General features: G+C 39.8%; 1 protein-coding gene across 1 annotated transcript in view; it reads right to left on the minus strand.

Annotated features, from left to right (window-relative positions):
* Positions 1-19836, minus strand: part of LOC121386776 (fibroblast growth factor receptor 4-like) — a 47362-nt gene that overhangs the window by 9395 nt on the left and 18131 nt on the right. Inside the window, exons 5-16 of the mRNA XM_041517787.1 lie at positions 18240-18388; positions 17811-17920; positions 17063-17249; positions 15840-15987; positions 13138-13283; positions 10761-10886; positions 9960-10132; positions 9113-9184; positions 4566-4734; positions 2776-2886; positions 1102-1271; positions 363-485 (exon numbers count right to left, since the gene is read on the minus strand). Coding sequence (XP_041373721.1) covers positions 363-485; positions 1102-1271; positions 2776-2886; positions 4566-4734; positions 9113-9184; positions 9960-10132; positions 10761-10886; positions 13138-13283; positions 15840-15987; positions 17063-17249; positions 17811-17920; positions 18240-18388 — 1684 coding nt within the window. The remainder of the gene's footprint in view (positions 1-362; positions 486-1101; positions 1272-2775; positions 2887-4565; positions 4735-9112; positions 9185-9959; positions 10133-10760; positions 10887-13137; positions 13284-15839; positions 15988-17062; positions 17250-17810; positions 17921-18239; positions 18389-19836) is intronic.

The following is a 19836-nucleotide window of genomic DNA, read 5'->3' on the forward strand; positions in this document are numbered from 1 at the left end:
ATCACTGTGTTATACAGAAAATATACATCAGGTAAGTAACATGTTGGAAGGAGGGGGTAAAGGAGTTTTTATTATTGTCATTGCAGCACTGTTTTTGTGTTGGTTGTTGTTGTTTTGGATGGTGCTTTTGTTGTTGGTTTTTGTTTTTTTTGGGATTTTTTTAGGGGAAGTGTCGTTTATTTTTGTTGTTGAAGTTGTTGGAAAGGGTCTTTTGTTGTTAATTTTGTTGTTTTTATATCGCTGTAGTTGCTGTTTTGTTTTTGCTTTGTTGTTGATGTTTGTTAGTTGTCTTGTTTTTTGGGGGGGTGGTTGTTGTTGTTGGGGGGGGGGGGGGGGTTGTCGTGGTAACAGGTTATTTTTACCTTTGAAGTTCTTTCATAAAGATCAGTCCCCTCTATGTCTCGTGCGAGACCGAAGTCAGAAATCTTACAGACTTTGTCTTTGTTCACGAGGACATTCCTGGCAGCCACGTCGCGGTGTACTATCTGTAAATATATACAATATACAATAAAAACAATATTATTATAGTATTCATAGTCGAAAATGTATCATGCACTTGTGTGTTTGTGTGCGTCTATGTATGTGCGTATATGTGTGTGTGTGTGTGTATGTATGTGTATATATATATATAGTATATTATGTGTGTATGTATATCTGTATGTGTGCATTTGTGTGTATATGTATGTGTGTGAGTGAGTGAGTGAGTGAGTGAGTGTGTGTGTATATGTGTGTGCATATTTGTGTGTGCGTATATGTGTGTCCGTGTGTGTCTGTGTGTATATATTTGTATATGTATGTATGTATGTATGTATGTGTATTTATGTGTTTGTATGTGTGTGTGCGTGCGTGTGTGTGATTATATGTATGTACGTGTCTGTGCGTGTGTGTCTGTATGTGTGTGTCTGTGTTTGTGTTTGTGTGTCTGTGTATGTGTGTATGTCTGTGTGTATGTCTGTGTGTGTGTCTGTGTATATGCGTGTGTGTCTATGTGTGTGTGTGTGTGTGTGTGTGTGTGTGTGTGTGTGTGTGTGTGTGTGTGTGCGTTTCTGTGTGCCTATGTCTGTGTCTGTGATTTAAGTGTTTTACGTTGAAGTATGCTACCTTATTGCTTTCTAAATGACGTAAGCCACGCGCCGTCTGAAATGCAAAGGAGAGCAAATCTTTCTGCGTGAGACACTGTTCCTCTGCCGTCTCCTTTTTCGGCCTGCATTTCCTTAAGTAGGTCAGTAGGTCACCACCAGAAACGTACTCCATGATCATGAGTGTTGGTTCTGTTACAATATAAATTTGATAATAAGATGATAAATAAAATAAAATATCTCAACAGATAAATTGTTTTGTCTAAAAATTCTTTAACAATGTTTAAAGTAAATGGAACTAGTTTTCTGAAGTAGGTACCCTTTCTGTTTTGTTTGCTTTTAGAGCTATAAACACTAGGACAAATGTAAATATGAATCGGGTGCTCCAGTTAGCAACTTAAGAAAAGGAAAACTAATGCATAACTTTACAGTAAAAAGTTGTCGTAAACAGAAATATTTATAGATACTGCCTAATAATTAGTCTGTGTCTTTAAAAGCATTCCTTTTAACACAAAAACTGCGTTGAGCAGCGTTCAAGCTATAACAACGTCTTCCGGTTAATAGCTAAAAAAAAAATTAAAACATGACACGTCCTCCACCCCATGTCAGTGGAATAGTCTGGATATTCCAGCAGCTAACTGTCTAGAATCATCAAGAATATCTGGTCTTTTCCTCACTACCAGCAACTCGTGATAAAGACGTTCACATACCGCGGTATTTTCCTCACTAGTGGCAACTCGTGATAAAGACGTTCACATACCGCGGTATTTTCCTCACTAGTGGCAACTCGTGATAAAGACGTTCATATACCGCGGTATTTTCCTCACTAGTGGCAACTCGTGATAACGACAATCATATACCGCGGTATTTTCCTCACTAGTGGCAACTCGTGATAAAGACGTTCACCACCGCGGTATTTTCCTCACTAGTGGCAACTCGTGATAAAGACGTTCATATACCGCGGTATTTTCCTCACTAGTGGCAACTCGTGATAAAGACAATCATATACCGCGGTATTTTCCTCACTAGTGGTAACTCGTGATAAAAACATTAATATACCGCGGTATTTTCCTCTCTATTAGCAACTCGTGGTAAAAACTAACCTCCTATAGTACAACATCCGAGGAAGGCTACGACGTTAATATACCGCGGTATTTTCCTCACTATCAAAAACTCGTGATAAAGATATTAATATACCGCGGTATTTTCATCTCTATCAGAAACTCGTGATAAAGACGTTCATACAACACGGTATTTTCCTCACTATCAGAAACTCCTGATAAAGACGTTAATAGACCACGGTATTTTCCTCACTATGAGCAACTCGTGATAAAGACGTTAATAGACCGCGGTATTTTCCTCACTATCAGAAACTCCTGATAAAGACGTTAATAGACCGCGGTATTTTCCTCACTATCAGAAACTCCTGATAAAGACGTTAATAGACCGCGGTATTTTCCTCACTATCAGAAACTCCTGATAAAGACGTTAATAGACCGCTGTATTTTTTTTTCATCACTATCAGAAACTCCTGATAAAGACGTTAATAGACCGCTGTATTTTCCTCACTATCAGAAACTCCTGATAAAGACGTTAATAGACCGCGGTATTTTCCTCACTATCAGAAACTCCTGATAAAGACGTTAATAGACCACGGTATTTTGCTCACTATGAGCAACTCGTGATAAAAACTCACCTCCGACAGTGCAACATCCGAGGAAGGCGACGACGTTAATATACCGCGGTATTTTCCTCACTATCAGCAACTCGTGATAAAAATCCTCTTTCTCTGCGTCTGTGGCCGTCTCTGAAAAGAAAAGAAAAAAATTAGGAATGTTTAGCAACACCTCGGCACATGCTAAACCGTAGCTTGTTTGTGGTTAACTTATTATTTTAACACTTGGTCCACGAAAGAAGGTAACTCTGCTGCCAACAGCAAGACACTTTCAATTGGACAGTCTTCGATGGCAGTCTTTCTACAGATGGTGTAACAATGTATTTTTCTCAGAATGTGAGTCTTCCTATAGACCGAGTATGGGTGTTTTTTCCTCAGTGGCTTCTTATATATGGCGTAAGGTTTAGAGTGGCAGTCTTCTTGCAGACGGTGTCATAATGTAGGTTTCCTGAGAGTGGCAGTCTTCTTCCATACGTTGTAAGATTGCATGGTCCTTGAGAGTGGCAGTCTTCTTGCAGATGGTGTCATAATATAGGTTTTCTAACAGTGGCAGTCTTCTTACAGTTGTAGGACTGCAGGATTCTTGAGAGTGGCAGTCTTCTTGCAGACGGTGTCATAATGTAAGTTTCCTGAGAGTGGCAGTCTTCTTCCATACGTTGTAAGACTAGGTTTCGTGAGTGGCTGTCTTCTTACAGACGGTGTCATAATGTAGGTTTTCTAAGAGTGGCAGTCTTCTTATAGACGGTGTCATAATGTAGGTTTTCTGAGAGTGGCAGTCTTCTTCCATACGTTGTAAGACTGCAGGATTCCTGAGAGTTACAATCTTCTTACAGATGGTGTAAGACTAGGATTCTTGATAGTGACAGTCTTTTACAGATGGTGTTAGGATGTTTCCTGATAGTGGCAGTCTTCCTACAGACGAAGTAAAGAGTTAGTTTTCTAGAATAGGTAATCTTCTTACAGACTGTGTGACGATGTGCTTTTGCTGGGAGTGGCAGTCTTGCTAAAGACGATTTTTAAAGTGGCAGTCCTCTATGGACAACTTTGATCACGATAACGTGTTTGGCGTTCAGATTTGGTGTACAAATCATGGAGCACTAGCTGCTACGCGGTGGGTGGGTGGGGGGGGGGGGGCGCGAGTCTGTTGGTTGTGATCGACCCATGGCACATGAAGCGATTTCTGTAACACTGAGTTACATCCAGCCCAACAGTTAAGAACCAGTGTACAGCTTAAAATATGTCTTTCTTCTGTCTATCCTTCTCTCCATTTGTCCTTTCCTTTTATCTTTCTCTCCTTTCCTTTCTTCCATCTCTTCTTCCGTCCTTCTCCATCTCTCGTTCAACTCCATATTTTATTCCCTTCATACCTCCTTCCCTCTAGTTTTTCTTTATTATCTCCCTCCTTCTCTTTTATTTGTTTTGCATTTACCATAGTTTGATACCAAATAGCCGATGTATTTTTCGTGCTGGGGTGTCGTTAAACATTCATTCATTCATTCATTCATTCTCTTTCTGTTTCACTCTTATTTTTTATCGGTCTGTATGTATGTCACTCTGGATGTCTCTGTCTGTGTATGTATGTGTATGTATGTATATATGTATGTATGTATGTGTGTGTGCGTGCGTGTCTGTGTGTGTGTGTATGTGTGAGTGTGTGTATGCACTTGCATACGTGCGTTTCTATCGCTCGCACGCACACACATATACAATCAACCTGTACCCATATATTTAATGGAATATAGCCCTAATCACGAAAATAAATATTTTGAAACTTCGTATAAATAAAGTAATCATAACTCTTTTCAACCTACCTTTAACCATTTTTACAGCCACTTCGTCCCATGTTTTTAATCCGAGGATATCCAGAGCCTCTGCTTTAACAACCTTTCCGAACTTGCCTTCACCGAGGAGGTTCTGGAACCTCAGGCGATCGCGGGGAAATTCTCCAGAGCCTGGTGTTAGTTCCGTGTATATGTGAGCCTGGAATAGTGAAACAGGCTCGGGGTAAAACAGATTGGAATAGTGAAACAGGCTCGGGGTAAAACAGATTAATGCATTAGTTCTGTGTATATGTGAGTCTGGAATAGTGAAACAGGCTCAGGGTAAAACAGATTGGAATAGTGAAACAGGCTCGGGGTAAAACAGAATAATACATTAGCTCCGTGTATATGTAAGCCTGGAATAGTGGAACAGGCTCGGAATAAAATATATTATTACATTAGCTCCATGTATATGTGAGCCTGGAATAGCGAAACAGAATCGGGGTAAAACAGATTAATACATTAGTTCTGTGTATATGTGAGCCTGGAACAGTAAAACAGGCTCTGGGTAAAACAGATTAATACATTAGCTCAGTGTATATGTGAGCCTGGAATAGCGAAACAGAATCGGGGTAAAACAGATTAATACATTAGTTCTGTGTGTATGTGAGCCTGGACCAGTAAAACAGGCTCTGGGTAAAACAGATTAATACATTAGCTCAGTGTATATGTGAGCCTAGAATAGTGAAACAGACACTGAGTAAAATAGATTAATACATTAGTTCTGTGTATATGTGAGCCTGGAACAGTAAAACAGGCTCTGGGTAAAGCAGATTAATACATTAGTTCTGTGTATATGTTAGCCTGGAACAGTAAAACAGGCTCTGGGTAAAACAGATTAATACATTAGCTCTGTGTATATGTGAGTCTAGAATAGTGAAACAGACACTGGGTAAAATGTATTAATACATTATCTCTGTGTATATGTGAGCTTCGAATAGTGAAACAGGCTCTGGATAAAATATATTAATATAATCAGCACGATGCAATCTATTGACAGTATAATACACACAATTCCACAATACTACACAACACAATGCAATGCTATACTATGCTAGATGAAATGCTATGCAGTGCAGTGCAAAGCTATGTAATGGAAGGCTTTGCTATATAATGGTAAGCTTTGCTGTACTGTGCTTTGCTATGCTATGCTATGCTATTCTGTGCTGTGCTGTGCTATGCTATGCTATGCTATGCTATGCTATGCTATGCTATGCTATGCTATGCTATGCTATGCTATGCTATGCTATGCTATGCTATGCTATGCTATGCTTTGCTATGCTTTGCTATACTTTGCTTTGCTTTGCTATGCTATGCTTTGCTATGCTTTGCTATGCTAAGATGCTATGCTATGCTATGCTATGCTACGCTATGCTATGCTATGCTTTGCTATGCTATGCTATGCTGTGCTATGCTATGCTATGCTATGCTGTGCTATGCTTTTCTATGCTATGCTATGCTATGTTTTGTATGCTATGCTATGGTATGCTTTGCTATGCTATGCTATGCTATGCTATGCTATGCTTTGCTTTGCTATGCTTTGCTATGATGTGCTATGCTTTGCTATGTTGTGCTGTGCTTTGCTTTGCTATGCTATGCTATGCTATGCTATGCTATGCTATGCTATGCTATGCTATGCTATGCTATGCTATGCTATGCTATGCTATGCTATGCTATGCTATGCTATGCTATGCTATGCTATGCTATGCTATGCTTTGCTTTGCTTTGCTTTGCTATGCTTTGCTTTGCTTTGCTTTGCTTTGCTATGCTATGCTATGCTATGCTATGCTTTGCTATGCTTTGCTATGCTATGCTATGCTTTGCTATGCTAAGATGCTATGCTATGCTATGCTATGCTTTGCTTTGCTATGCTATGCTGTGTTATGCTATGCTATGCTGTGCTATGCTGTGCTATGCTTTGCTATGCTATGCTATGCTATGCTATGTTTTGTATGCTATGCTATGGTATGCTATGCTATGCTATGCTTTGCTTTGCTGTGCTATGCTGTGCTTTGCTATGCTGTGCTATGCTGTGCTGTGCTGTGCTTTGCTGTGCTGTTCTGTGCTTTGCTGTGCTATGCTTTGCTTTGCTGTGCTTTGCTATGCTTTGCTATGCTATGTTTTGCTATGTTTTGCTATGCTATGCTATGCTATTCTTTGCTATGTTATGCTATGCTTTGCTATGCTTTGCTATGCTTTGCTATGCTAAGATGCTATGCTATGCTATGCTATGCTTTGCTTTGCTATGCTATGCTGTGCTATGCTATGCTATGCTGTGCTATGCTGTGCTATGCTTTGCTATGCTATGCTATGCTATGCTGCTATGCTATGTTGCTTGCTATGCTATGCTATGCTATGCTTTGTATGCTATGCTATGCTATGCTTTGCTTTGCTGTGCTATGATGTGCTTTGCTATGCTGTGCTATGCTGTGCTGTGCTGTGCTTTGCTGTGCTGTTCTGTGCTTTGCTGTGCTATGCTTTGCTTTGCTGTGCTTTGCTATGCTTTGCTATGCTATGTTTTGCTATGTTTTGCTATGCTATGCTATGCTATTCTTTGCTATGTTATGCTATGCTTTGCTATGCTTTGCTATGCTTTGCTATGCTAAGATGCTATGCTAAGATGCTATGCTATGCTATGCTTTGCTATGCTATGCTATGCTGTGCTATGCTGTGCTATGCTTTGCTATGCTATGCTATGTTTTGTATGCTATGCTATGGTATGCTTTGCTATGCTTTGCTATGCTATGCTATGCTATGCTATGCTATGCTATGCTATGCTATGCTATGCTATGCTATGCTATGTTTTGCTATGATGTGCTATGCTTTGCTATGCTTTGCTATGCTATGCTGTGCTATGCTGTGCTATGCTGTGCTTGGCTGTGCTATGCTATGCTATGCTATGCTTTGCTATGCTGTGCTTTGCTGTGCTATGCTGTGCTATGCTGTGCTATGCTGTGCTATGCTGTGCTTTGCTGTGCTGTGCTGTGCTGTGCTTTGCTATGCTTTGCTATGCTTTGCTATGCTTTGCTATGCTATGCTATGCTTTGCTATGCTAAGATGCTATGTTTTGCTATGCTATGCTATGCTGTGCTATGCTGTGATACGCTTTGCTATGTTTTGCTATGCTATGCTTTGCTATGTTTTGCTATGCTATGCTTTGCTATGCTATGATATGCTTTGCTATGTTATGCTATGCTATGCTTTGCTATGCTTTGCTATGCTTTGCTATGCTGTGCTATGTTGTGCTATGCTTTGCTATCCTTTGCTATGCTGTGCTATGCTGTGCTATGTTTTGCTATGCTGTGCTATGCTTTGTTATGCTAAGATGCTATGCTAAGATGCTATGCTATGCTATGCTATGCAACGATATGCTATGCTGTGCTATGCTTTGTTATGCTAAGATGCTATGCTAAGATATGCATGCTATATGCTACTTACATCCATACATACCATACATCCATCCATCCATGCATGCATGCATGCATGCATGCATGCATACATACATACATACATACATACATACATACATACATACATACATACGAGGGGTGATTGATAAGTTCGTGGCCTAAGGCAGAAGTACATGAGCTGCACATGTTTCACTGAATTTGAGTGCAGTTCAACTTTTTGAATGATTACACATAGTTTTTGAAGTTACTAACTTGAGTTGTTTTTCTGTTACATATAATTAAACATTGAACATCGGTGGTTTTTGATAATATGGACAACATCAGCCATCGTGTGGTCATCCGCTACCTTGGTCTCAAGGGATTAACACCCAAGGAGATCCATGAAGACATGGTGGTCACACCAGGGGAGGATGTCCCTTCATACAGCATGGTGAAGAAATGGGCTGTTGAATTCAAACGTGACAGGGAGAGTCTGGAAGACGACCCCCGTCCGGGAAGGCCAGTCACCGTCACCACACAATCACATCATCATGGCAGACAGACGAGTAACGGAGCGTTACATTGCCACTGAGTTGGGTATCTCCCAGGAACGCATCCATGCAGTCATCCACAACGAACTTCAAATGTCCAAGGTGTCAGCACGTTGGGTCCACAGTGGCCATGGCTGCTATCCAGAAATGTGGATTCAAAAATGTCGAACACCCACCCTATTCTCCTGATTTGGCTCTCTCTGACTACCACATCTTCCAGAAAATGAAAAAGGAGCTCGGTGGTCATCATTTTGCCACAGATGATGATGTTATGAATGTTGTGGACCACTTTCTGAGGGCCCAAAATGGACCCTTCTACACAGAAGGGATCCGTCTGCTCCATGACCGCTGGACTAAGTGTGTTAATGTAGGAGGGGACTATGTTGACAAATGACTGTATTTGATTTTCTAAAACTGACTCCTTCTACCTTAGGCCACGAACTTATCAATCACCCCTCGTACATACATAAACAAACGTCACATGTTGTCGCGTAAGAACATACCACTCGACCGCTTCTTCTACCGAAAAGGTAGAGAGACAGACAGACAGATACAGACAGACAGACACAGATAGACAGACACAGACAGACAAACACACCTCTTCCGACATGACGTCAAACGTTGTATTATAGACTCCGGTAGAAGCAGATCTTGATATATTTATCAACTTCTGTAAGAAAAAACATAAAAATTAATTTAAATGTTTTTAAAGGTACATTCCTGAGTTTCCTGCACTGTAAGATGTTTTCGAGTAATAAAATGTTTTAACGTTTAAAAATACGCATTAAATATATTTTCTTGTTTAGAATATCAGTGTCTGTATATTCAATGTGTTTCTGGTCGTCTTAATATTTGCAAGAAGCCCAAACTGGATTTTGTCTTCAAATAATTTCGTACGTACCAAAAACAATATTTTAGGAAATAAAATGAAATTTTACCTAGTACAAATACTAGAACGATCAAAAACACGTTTAATATACAGCCACTAATATTTGATATGCAATTTCGATCGTTAAAAAGTCTGTGTTAGTCGATAGCATCTTAAAAATTGCAGCAAACTCAGGACTGTCCCTTTAATTATTTTTACGTTTGTTTGTTTGTTTGTTTGTTTGTTCATTATTATTTATTTATTCATCAGCGTCGATCACCATTCACATGTTTCACAAAGTATTCGAGATATAAGAGGTGGTAATAACGAAGTTAGTGTATTCGATACAAGTTTATTTATAATGGGTCATGGTTTCACATAGCGAGAAATTCAATGTGTTAAAAAACAACTCACCCTGAATCAAGAATTACCAAAGCAAAAACGTGATTATCTAAACTTTCTTTTTAAGTTTTCACGTTAACATTTTTACTACAAAATCAAGATGTACTGACGGCATAGAAATTATTTATTCTTGTTAAAACAAAATGTGTAACGACCATGACAGATCTGAACCTACCTTCATGTTGAATCGTCTGTAAACACAGCATACGACAAAGCCAACCAGAGCAAATAAACCTATAAGACAGAGTCCTATTACAAGTCCTATTACTAGAGCATTATCGGCCGCCGTAGATGGAGCGGATTTTGTTGTCGGAGATGATGTTGTACTCGAAGATGACCTTGATATCGCTAAATAATGGAAAATGACAAGACATTAGACATAAATGAATTGCAAGTACTTGATAATTATGTATTTATTTCGGGTTTTTCTTTGTGAAATGTGTGTGTGTGTGAGAGAGAGAGAGAGAGAGAGAGAGAGAGAGAGAGAGAGAGAGAGAGAGAGAGAGAGAGAGAGAGAGAGAGAGAGAGCTAGTCAGTCAGCCAGCCAGCGAGTAACTCAGTCAGTCAGTGAGCCATTCAGTCAGTCAGTCAGTCAGTCACTCAGCCAGTCAGTCAGACACTCACTCGCTTAGTCAGTCAGTCAGTCAGTCAAGCCAGTCAGTCACATGGTCAGTTAGTCAGTCAATCACATATGGCTAGTCAGTCAGTCAACCTGTCGGTCGGTCGGTCAGTCAGCCAGTCAGTCAGCCAATCAACCAGTCAGTTAGTGATCTAGTCAATCGGTTAGACAGTCAGTCCGTCAGTTGGTCGGTCGGTCGGTCGATCAGTTAGTCAGTCAGTCAACCTGTCGGTCGGTCGGTCAGTCAACCAGTCAGTCAGCCAATCAACCAGTCAGTTAGTGATCTAGTCAATCGGTTAGACAGTCAGTCCGTCAGTTGGTCAGTCTGTCGGTCGGCTGGTCCGTCAGTTAATTTACCTTGACAGATCAGTCCAACTCGTTGGAACTGTTTCCTGCACTCACAGCTGTACGCCTCCAGGGTGTCTACACACACCTCCCTCGACAGATCACAGTCGTGTTGTCCTGTCTTACATTCGTTCACGTCTGGAAAACAAACATTTATATCAACTATCCAGAGTTTGCCGTCAGCGTAACACGTTCACGACTAACACATCTCCTTGTTGATGACACCCGTCAAGAATACAGACTACGGCTGTCGAGTCCCATTGTTTTCAGTAGCAAGTTGAGATGTACAACATGTTCACCAAAAAGAATAAAAAGACAAGTTCGCAAGCACGGACATGGGCTGATTCTAGCAAGACTCGAGTCCCTTCACAAGACTAGAGTACTCGTGTACCCTTACAAGGAAGATCACTCTCATATATATATATATATATATATATATATATATATATATATATATATATATATGTATGTATACTTAACTCCAAAAGAAACGCGAAAATTTTAAAATATTAAAAAACCCACATTTGAATAAACTATGTACAAATCGATTAAGTTGACCAATAGCCATCTTGTCAGCGTATCCAATTCCACATAACGCATGAAAAAAACGAGTACAGTGTGACGTCACGCACGTGCTGAAATTGACGACCAAAATCGATCTGGAATGCAAAACGGGTGGATCATGAAAGATGCGAATTGCACGTGAAACACTACCAGGCCTGGGTATAAAAGAAACGCCAGACAGCAATGTTCAACTCATTTTACGAGTAGCGATACAACGATGCCACGACTTAACGCTGATTCCAGACATAGAGCTTTGGGGAATTTGGAGGCCGGAATGGATGCCAGGCAGGTTGCACGTGCTTTCGGTGTCCATGTCTCGACAATCTACCGTCTCATAGACCGATTTCTACAGAACAACAACGTCGTCGACCGTCCACGTAGCGGCCGTCCCAGAGTGACGTCACAGCGCCAGGACCGTTACATCGTCCGAACTCACATGCGTGATCGGTTCGTACCAGCTACCACAACAGCCCGGCAGACAGTGGGAACCCACAACCGCCCCGTTTCCTACACCACGGTACGACGTCGTCTGATCGCCATCCATCTGAACTGTCGTCGACCGTACATTGGACAACGTCTCACACAGCGACACCGCCTTGCACGACACAACTGGGCTGTTCTGCATCGACAGTGGCGGAACCGACAGTGGCAGAACATCGTCTTCTCCGACGAAAGCCGCTACTGCTTAGATAGGGCCGACGGTCGTATGAGGGTGTGGAGGCGTCGAGGTGAGCGCTTCACAGATGCGTGTGTTATGGAGAGGGACCGTTGGGGAGGGCCTTCCGTCATGCTGTGGGGTGCCATATCCTGGGGACGTCGTGTACAACCTGTCATCTTCGACAACAACGGCCGAGGACGCGGCAGGGGCGTCACAGCACAGCGCTACATCGACGAAGTGCTCACGCCTGTGGTGGTGCCTTTTTTCGCGGGTCACCGTCAGATGGTTTACCAGCACGACAACGCCAGGCCACACACGGCACGGGCCACCCAGGCATTCCTGGCACAGCACAACATCATCACAATGGACTGGCCAGCTTTAAGCCCGGATCTGAACCCCATCGAGCACTTGTGGGACGAGGTTCAGCGCATGATGAACCAACGCCCTGCTCCCGTGGTGACACAGCAGCAGCTCCGCCAGGCCGTCGTGGACACCTACAACAACGTGCCCAGGGCCTTCATCAGGAACCTCTTCCTCTCCATGGGTAGGAGGTGTGCGGCGGTCATGGCCAGCAATGGCGGACACACCCGCTATTAGTGGACATGTTTGCGTGGCATGTGACGCCATTGAAGAAGCGCCATGGCCTTGACATTTCAAATGACAATGCGACCTCGATTTTTAACATGTCAATAACATGAAATCTCATCTTTACGAATTGTTTAAGTTTTTCATAGAAACGATTATTTTAAGAACTTTGGGACGTATTTCAATGAGTGCACTCAAAACCTCCAATCTACGTATTCGCGTTTCTTTTGGAGTTAAGTATATGTATGTATGTGTGTATGTATGTATTAATTTACGTCATTTTGTCATATGCTTGCCGCCGGTTACATTATAGGGCTATGAGAATGTGTGTAATGCAATACAATGGCATGTTTTGACATCCATGTTCAGCTCTGGAATTAAGATACATAATGCTATTTTACTTTATTCCTCAGTCTCATTATCATATAGCGTAAGTGTCGGGTACTCGTTTGCGGGTTGCGTTTGACCCTCGAGTATTTTGGACTCGTAGAGGCCCTACGACACCACCGAGGCTGGTTACATCTAACAACCTACAGCAAGTGTGTGGGAGAGGATGATACACTCTCGTGGTTGGTCACCTACCCGTTACTCTAATTCCATCTGTGAAGAGTTCGCCCATTGTGTTGTTACTCACACAGACGAAGCCGTTGCCAAAGTGTTCTACAACCACATTCCTGATCGTCAGAGCGCTTTTTATGTATATGTCAGACACTTTTGTGGTTATTATTCTGTAAAATAAATGACATATAGTTACATTTTACAGGCTGTGAAATTTTACCTCTACCTTTCAAAGGTAAATGCCTCACGAGGGGTATATGGCTTTTTATGTACCCGCTGTGTCTTCTTTTACCTCGGGCCGTATGTTAAACCATATAGCCAAATAATCAAAATGACGCCAGACAATAATTGTTAACAATTTATTAACGGAGCCGTACCACGCGGACGCGAACGAAACCACTTGCCAGTGACGAAAAATAGTTCCATCGATAAACGAGTTTTTAGGTGGCCGAGTTCAACATTGCAGCTTTTAAAAGTATTGAAATAGTGTATTTTATAGTAAAAATAAAATTAATTATGTATACTTGATTGATTATCAATGTTATTTATAATCTAATTATTGCTTTAGCTTTAACTTGGGTGGCTGGAAACTATTGGAAATTACAGACAGGGTATAAGATAATTTGGCTCCGCCTACAGGGGTATAAGGGATTTGTCCAACGGCAAACAACCAATGAATTTTACATGAAGGCGAGATAAAGACATTTTGAAACCGTGTGATAAATTTATTTTGTATCGCACATATGTGCGATCTGGACCGGAACTTTTAAATGGAGAATTCCCTTTCTATTTTTACTGCAGTTAACACCTTTTATTTACTGACGTCACATATGATTTAGAAGTTGCGTCGCATCGTATTTGAAACATTATACAAGGCTGCCGCAGATTATGATTCTTAACGTTAAGTAAATCCATGAAAGGAGTTTTAATCATAGATTTAACAGTGTTGTTATGACGTTAAATTAAAAACAGTTTTGTAAAACATAAAAGAAGGTATATAATAAATACAGAACTTCACATACGTTGTTTTCGCTTCCTATTTATTGCACTTGTTTATTTTGCAAAAGAACATACCACCCAACCGTTATAGGGTCTTCACGAGTACTCGAGTACTCTGGCACGAACCGAGTAGCAAGACTCGAAGTCATTTCACGGGACTCGAGTACCCGTGCAAGGAAGAGCACTCTCATTTAATTTTTTAATTTTTGTTACGTGAATTTGCCATATGCTCGCCGCCGGTTACATCATAGGGCTGTGAGACATGGAGGGAAAACAAAAGTCGAATGTGTGGAATGCAACACAATGGCATGATTTGACATCCATGTTCAGCGCTGGAATTAAGATGCATAATGCTGTTTTAATTTATTCCTTAATCCCATCACTATCTAGTGTTAGTGCCAGGTACTCGGGTCCGATCCGAGTTTGACATTCAAGTATTCGAGTCTAATATGTTGGACTCGTTGAGGCTCTAGACCGTTACGCGGTCTTGTGGTATATTTTTGGGGCAAAATAAACTCGTGCAATAAATAGAAAGCAAAAATAACGTATGTGAAGTTCTGTATATGTATTTAATGTTCAAAACATCAGCGTATTAAAAGTTAAATAAACCAGTAGATCTTTTTTCTTTTAAAGATCATGATGTATTTAATGTTCAAAATATCAGCGTATTTGAAAGTTAAATAAACTGGTACATCTTTTTTTAAATAATGATGTATTTAATGTTATCAGCGTATTTAATGTTAGAACGATTAGTGCATAATTCTAAAAATACATGCGTATTTAATGTTCAAAATATCAGCATATTTAATGTTAGAAAAACTAATGTATTTAAAGTTCATAATAGCCGCGTGATTAATGTTAGAAAAAACAGTGCATGAATTTAAAAATACCTGTGTATTTAATGTTCAAATATCAGCGCATTTAATGTTAAACAATCAGTACATAATTTTGAAAATACCAATGTATCTAATGTATAAAATATCAGTGTACTTAGTGTTAATGTTAGATAAACTAGTGCATGATGTTAAAATATCAACGTACGTAATGTTCACAATATCACCGTATTTAATGTTCACAATATCACCGTATTTAATGTTAGAAAAATCAGTACATGATTTTGAAAAACCAATGAATTTAACGTACAAAATAGCAGAGTATTTAATGGCAGAAAAACCAGTGAATGATGTTCAAAATATCAACGTATTTAACTTTAAAATATCAGTGAACTTATTGTTCAAAATACCAGTGTATTTAAAGTGCAAAAAGGGCATAATATATTTAATGTCTCGATTATATGTTCATATTCATAATACCATGTTCAAAATATCAGTAAAACGTATTGTTCAAAATACCAGTGATCTTAAAGTTCAAATTGTTTGTGTATTTGATGTCTCGATTATACAGTTTAATATTCAAAATAACAGTCTATAATATTAATATTGGTCTCGATACATAGTTTTGCTACGTTAAAAATGTCAATGTAATACTGATATCACCAACTCAAATAACGTGTTTTATGTTTCGATTACATAATTCTATATCCAAAATACTAGTCCATAATATCGACAATGGCATCGACTGTGCAGTTTCACCTACATGAATGAATGAATGAATGAATGAATGAAAGTTTAACGACACCCCAGCACAAAATACACATCGGCTATTGGGTGTCACAAATGGTAATAAAACAAATATCTTTGTATATACTGAGAGAGGTTTTTACTTACATGTATTTCGTATCGCTTATTAACTTCTGATTTCCAAAATACCACTGTATTACTGAAATAGGTCTCGATTTGACAGAACACTCTAGAGTTATTTCAGAACCAGGGGCAGTGACAACTTCATTCTGCGTGGCCTTTATTCCCAAGGAACCTAGATACAATAAAAAAAAATACAAAGAGATTGTAACATTCGTATGTGTAGTTTGTAACCATCAAACAAATTTAATTTCACGTGGCCTTTATTGCGAAGGACCCTAGATACGATAAAAAAAAATACAAAGAGATTGTAACATTCGTATGTGTAGTTTGTAACCATCAAACAAATTTAATTCCACGTTTCCTTTATTGCGAAGGACCCTAGACACGACAAAAAATACAAAGAGATTGTAACATTCGTATGTGTAGTTTGTAACCACCAAACAAACTTAATTTCACGTGGCCTTTATTTTGAAGGACCCTAGACACGATAAAAAATACAAAGAGATTGTGACATTCGTATGTGTAGTTTGACAGTGGTTCTAGAAAAAACAAAATAAATTCACTTGCCATAGGGCCAGTGGTTGTTTCGACACTCGGTTTTGATTATAACATTTGATATAAAGCAATCAGTGAATTGTATATAGAAAAGAAGAAAAAAACAGAGAGACAGAGATACAAAGACAGAGACAGAAAGAGAGAGGGAGAGAGAAATGGAGAGAGAGACAGGGAGAAATGGAGACAGAGAAAGGGAAACAGAGAGAGAAAGGGAGATAGAGAGAGGGACAGACAGAAAAGGAGAGGGAGGCAGAGAGAAAGGGTGACAGGGAGAGAGAGAGTATGGGAGAGAGAAATGGAGAGACAGACATTGAAAGAGATAAGGAGAGACGGAGGGGAAGGAAGAGAGAGGGGAGGGGAGAGGGAAAGAGATAGGCTGAAAGAACGAGAAAGAGGTGAAGAAGCAGATGAGAAGAGAGACAGTAGTAACAAAGGGCCTTTGTTGCAAGCGACTGGAGCGTAAACACGTCGGAAGTAATTTAGTGGCTGTTCGGGCCGCTTAGCGCACATGCAAATCAATGGCAGATAAGTATGTTTTTAACAGAGGCTATAGAAAGAAGGAAATAGGGAGACAGATATACTGGTATAGAGACTGACACATATACAGAGGGAGGGGGGAGGGAGGGATAGAGGGTGGAGACAGACAGATATAGATAGAGAGAGGGGGGAGAGAGAGACAGAGACAGACTTACCTATGACGTGTAAATACCGACTGTCGTGCAACTTTTTCCATTTGCAGGAATAAGTTCCTTCATCTTCAAGAGACATACTGACAAAGAACAGTTCGTATATAGTAAAACCCCGCGCCTCAGTATAGCTTCTGAGATTTGTAGACCCAAACATTTCTTTTATCCTTTCTCTACCTAAATACCACTTCACCTAAAAATACAACATAACATAATCATCATAATCATCATTACAATAATTTATCACCACTATAATAATCATTGCCAATACCGTCATCGTCTTCATGATAATTACAAGTAGCATCGTTATCAGCAGTAACATATCATCCCATCCGCAACCATTTTCATGAACATCATCATCATCATTATAACTTTATTTGTATCAAAATGCATGGTTATAAATCACCATTATCATTATCATTATATCTTTATTATCATTATACCCATCATCATGTGTGACCTTAAATTGTTTGTTGGTTCTATATTGTTTATAGTTCATACTACATACATTAGTATTTTTAAGAATCGAAATTATCTTAATTAGAAATGAAAACTTCATAAAAACTGCGTAATGATTAACATTGTGGAGGCTATATTTGATTTATGCAAATTAGGCACTGTTCCACTGCTTTGATTTCGGAGGACTTTTTATGTTTTTTCTGTGGGTGTTTTTGAGGATAATGATGAAGAAATAAATTCTGTTGCAATTTGTGGTGGGTTATGTTATAAACCGACTGTACTGTACAGTACTTACAGAGTTTGTATCCTGTATGTTAGAAACACGACACTTGAAGCTCTGAGTGTCATACAGAGTTACCGTTGTTATCGATGTTTCCGGTACAGTAATTTTCAGAGCCGGGACAGCTGTAAAAGATATAGTAGTAGTACATGTAATAGTAATAATAATAATATTATTATTATTATTATTATTATTATTATTATTATTATTATTATTATAGTTGTTGTTATTAGTATTATATTTATCATCATCATCATCATCATCATCATTAATTATGATAAAGTAATTATTTACACACAAACACAAACACAACACAACATACACATACACATACAACACACACACACACAAAACCACACATATACGGCAAATAAACACATACACGTAAAGTTGGCTTTATCTATAATGTTTAGTTTCCTACGTACGAGTCTGCGAGTAACTTACCAGTGACACTAAATCTCCATTCCGCTGATCCATATTTATTCGAAATTCTACAGACGTATGTTCCCAAATCAGCAGCCGTCAATTCGTAAATAGTGAGTACCGTTTTGAAAACTGGTTGAAAAGCATTATAGGTAGGCACATTCATGTAGCTGAAAAAGAAAATAACAAAACCATTGTCACTAATCAAAACCGTATCTCTGCAAACGTCGTGATTGGTTTGGTGGTGGTGGTGGTGGTGGTGGTGGGGGGGGGGGTAATCACTAACAGGTGCCTCGTCTATAGGAAGACTACCACTCTAAAGATTGGTTTAATAGAATCACTAACATGTGTGTCGTCAATTTGAAGAGTGTCACTGCCACGACCGATTTAATACAATCACTAACCAGGTCCCTCGTTCATAGGAAGACTGCCACTCACATGATTGATGACGATCATAGAGCTTGGTGCATGTACAGACATTTCCTTTCAGTTCCCACACTAATGCTGATGCATAGCTTTTGTACTCTGACTTCAGTGGACATGGTTTGAGTTTAGAGTTTTCCTTCTCCTAAGAGAGTTTCCTTACTAGGATTCTGAGCCTCTCCAGTTTTAACTTTGGAGTTGGCTTCTCCTAGACATTTGTCTTTCTTGACTCACGTCTTGTCTTTCCAGTCCATATTAGTCTAGTCTCTACCCTTTGACCAGTCCAGCTTGGGTGACCCTACCAGGAGCTGATGCTCCAGCTGGCATAGCTCTTCGAGTCATTGAGACATGCAAGCTACCTCACCACGTCAAGGAATTAACCATAGATAGACTCACATGACTAATTTAATAGAATCACTAAAAGGTGCGTCGTCTATATGAGGACTACCACTCCCATGACTGAATCAATACAATAACTAATATGTGCTTCGTCTATATGAGGATTGCCACTCTAAAGACTGGTTTAACAAAATTACTAAAAGGTGCTTCGTCTATACGAGAACTGCCACTACCTTGACTGGTTAATAGAATCACTATCACGTGCCTCGTCTGTTCGAGAACTGCCACTCCCATGACTAATAGAATCACTAACGGGTTCCTTGTCTTATGAGGGCTGCCACTCCCGTGCCTGTATAATATAATCACCAACAGGTGCTTCTTCTATTGGATGATTGCCACCGTTATGACTGATTAATAGAATCACTAACAGGTGTCACGCCTATATGAGGACTGCCACTCTCATGACTGTTTAATAGAATCACTAACAGGTGTCACGCATATATGAGGACTGCCACTCTGATGACTGTTTAATAGAATCACTAACAGGGGCCTCGTCTATAGGACTGCCACTCTGATGACTGTTTAATAGAATCACTAAAAGGGGCCTCGTCTATAGGACTGCCACTCTGATGACTGTTTAATAGAATCGCTTACAGGGGCCTCGTCTATAGGACTGCCACTCTCATGACTGTTTAATAGAATCACTAACAGGTGTCACGCATATATAAGGACTGCCACTCTGATGACTGTTTAATAGAATCACTAACAGGGGCCTCGTCTATAGGACTGCCACTCTGATGAATGTTTAATAGAATCACTAACAGGTGTCACGCATATATGAGGACTGCCACTCTGA

Source organism: Gigantopelta aegis, chromosome 12, assembly GCF_016097555.1.
Source record: "Gigantopelta aegis isolate Gae_Host chromosome 12, Gae_host_genome, whole genome shotgun sequence".
In the NCBI taxonomy this organism is placed as follows: Eukaryota; Metazoa; Mollusca; class Gastropoda; order Neomphalida; family Peltospiridae; genus Gigantopelta; species Gigantopelta aegis.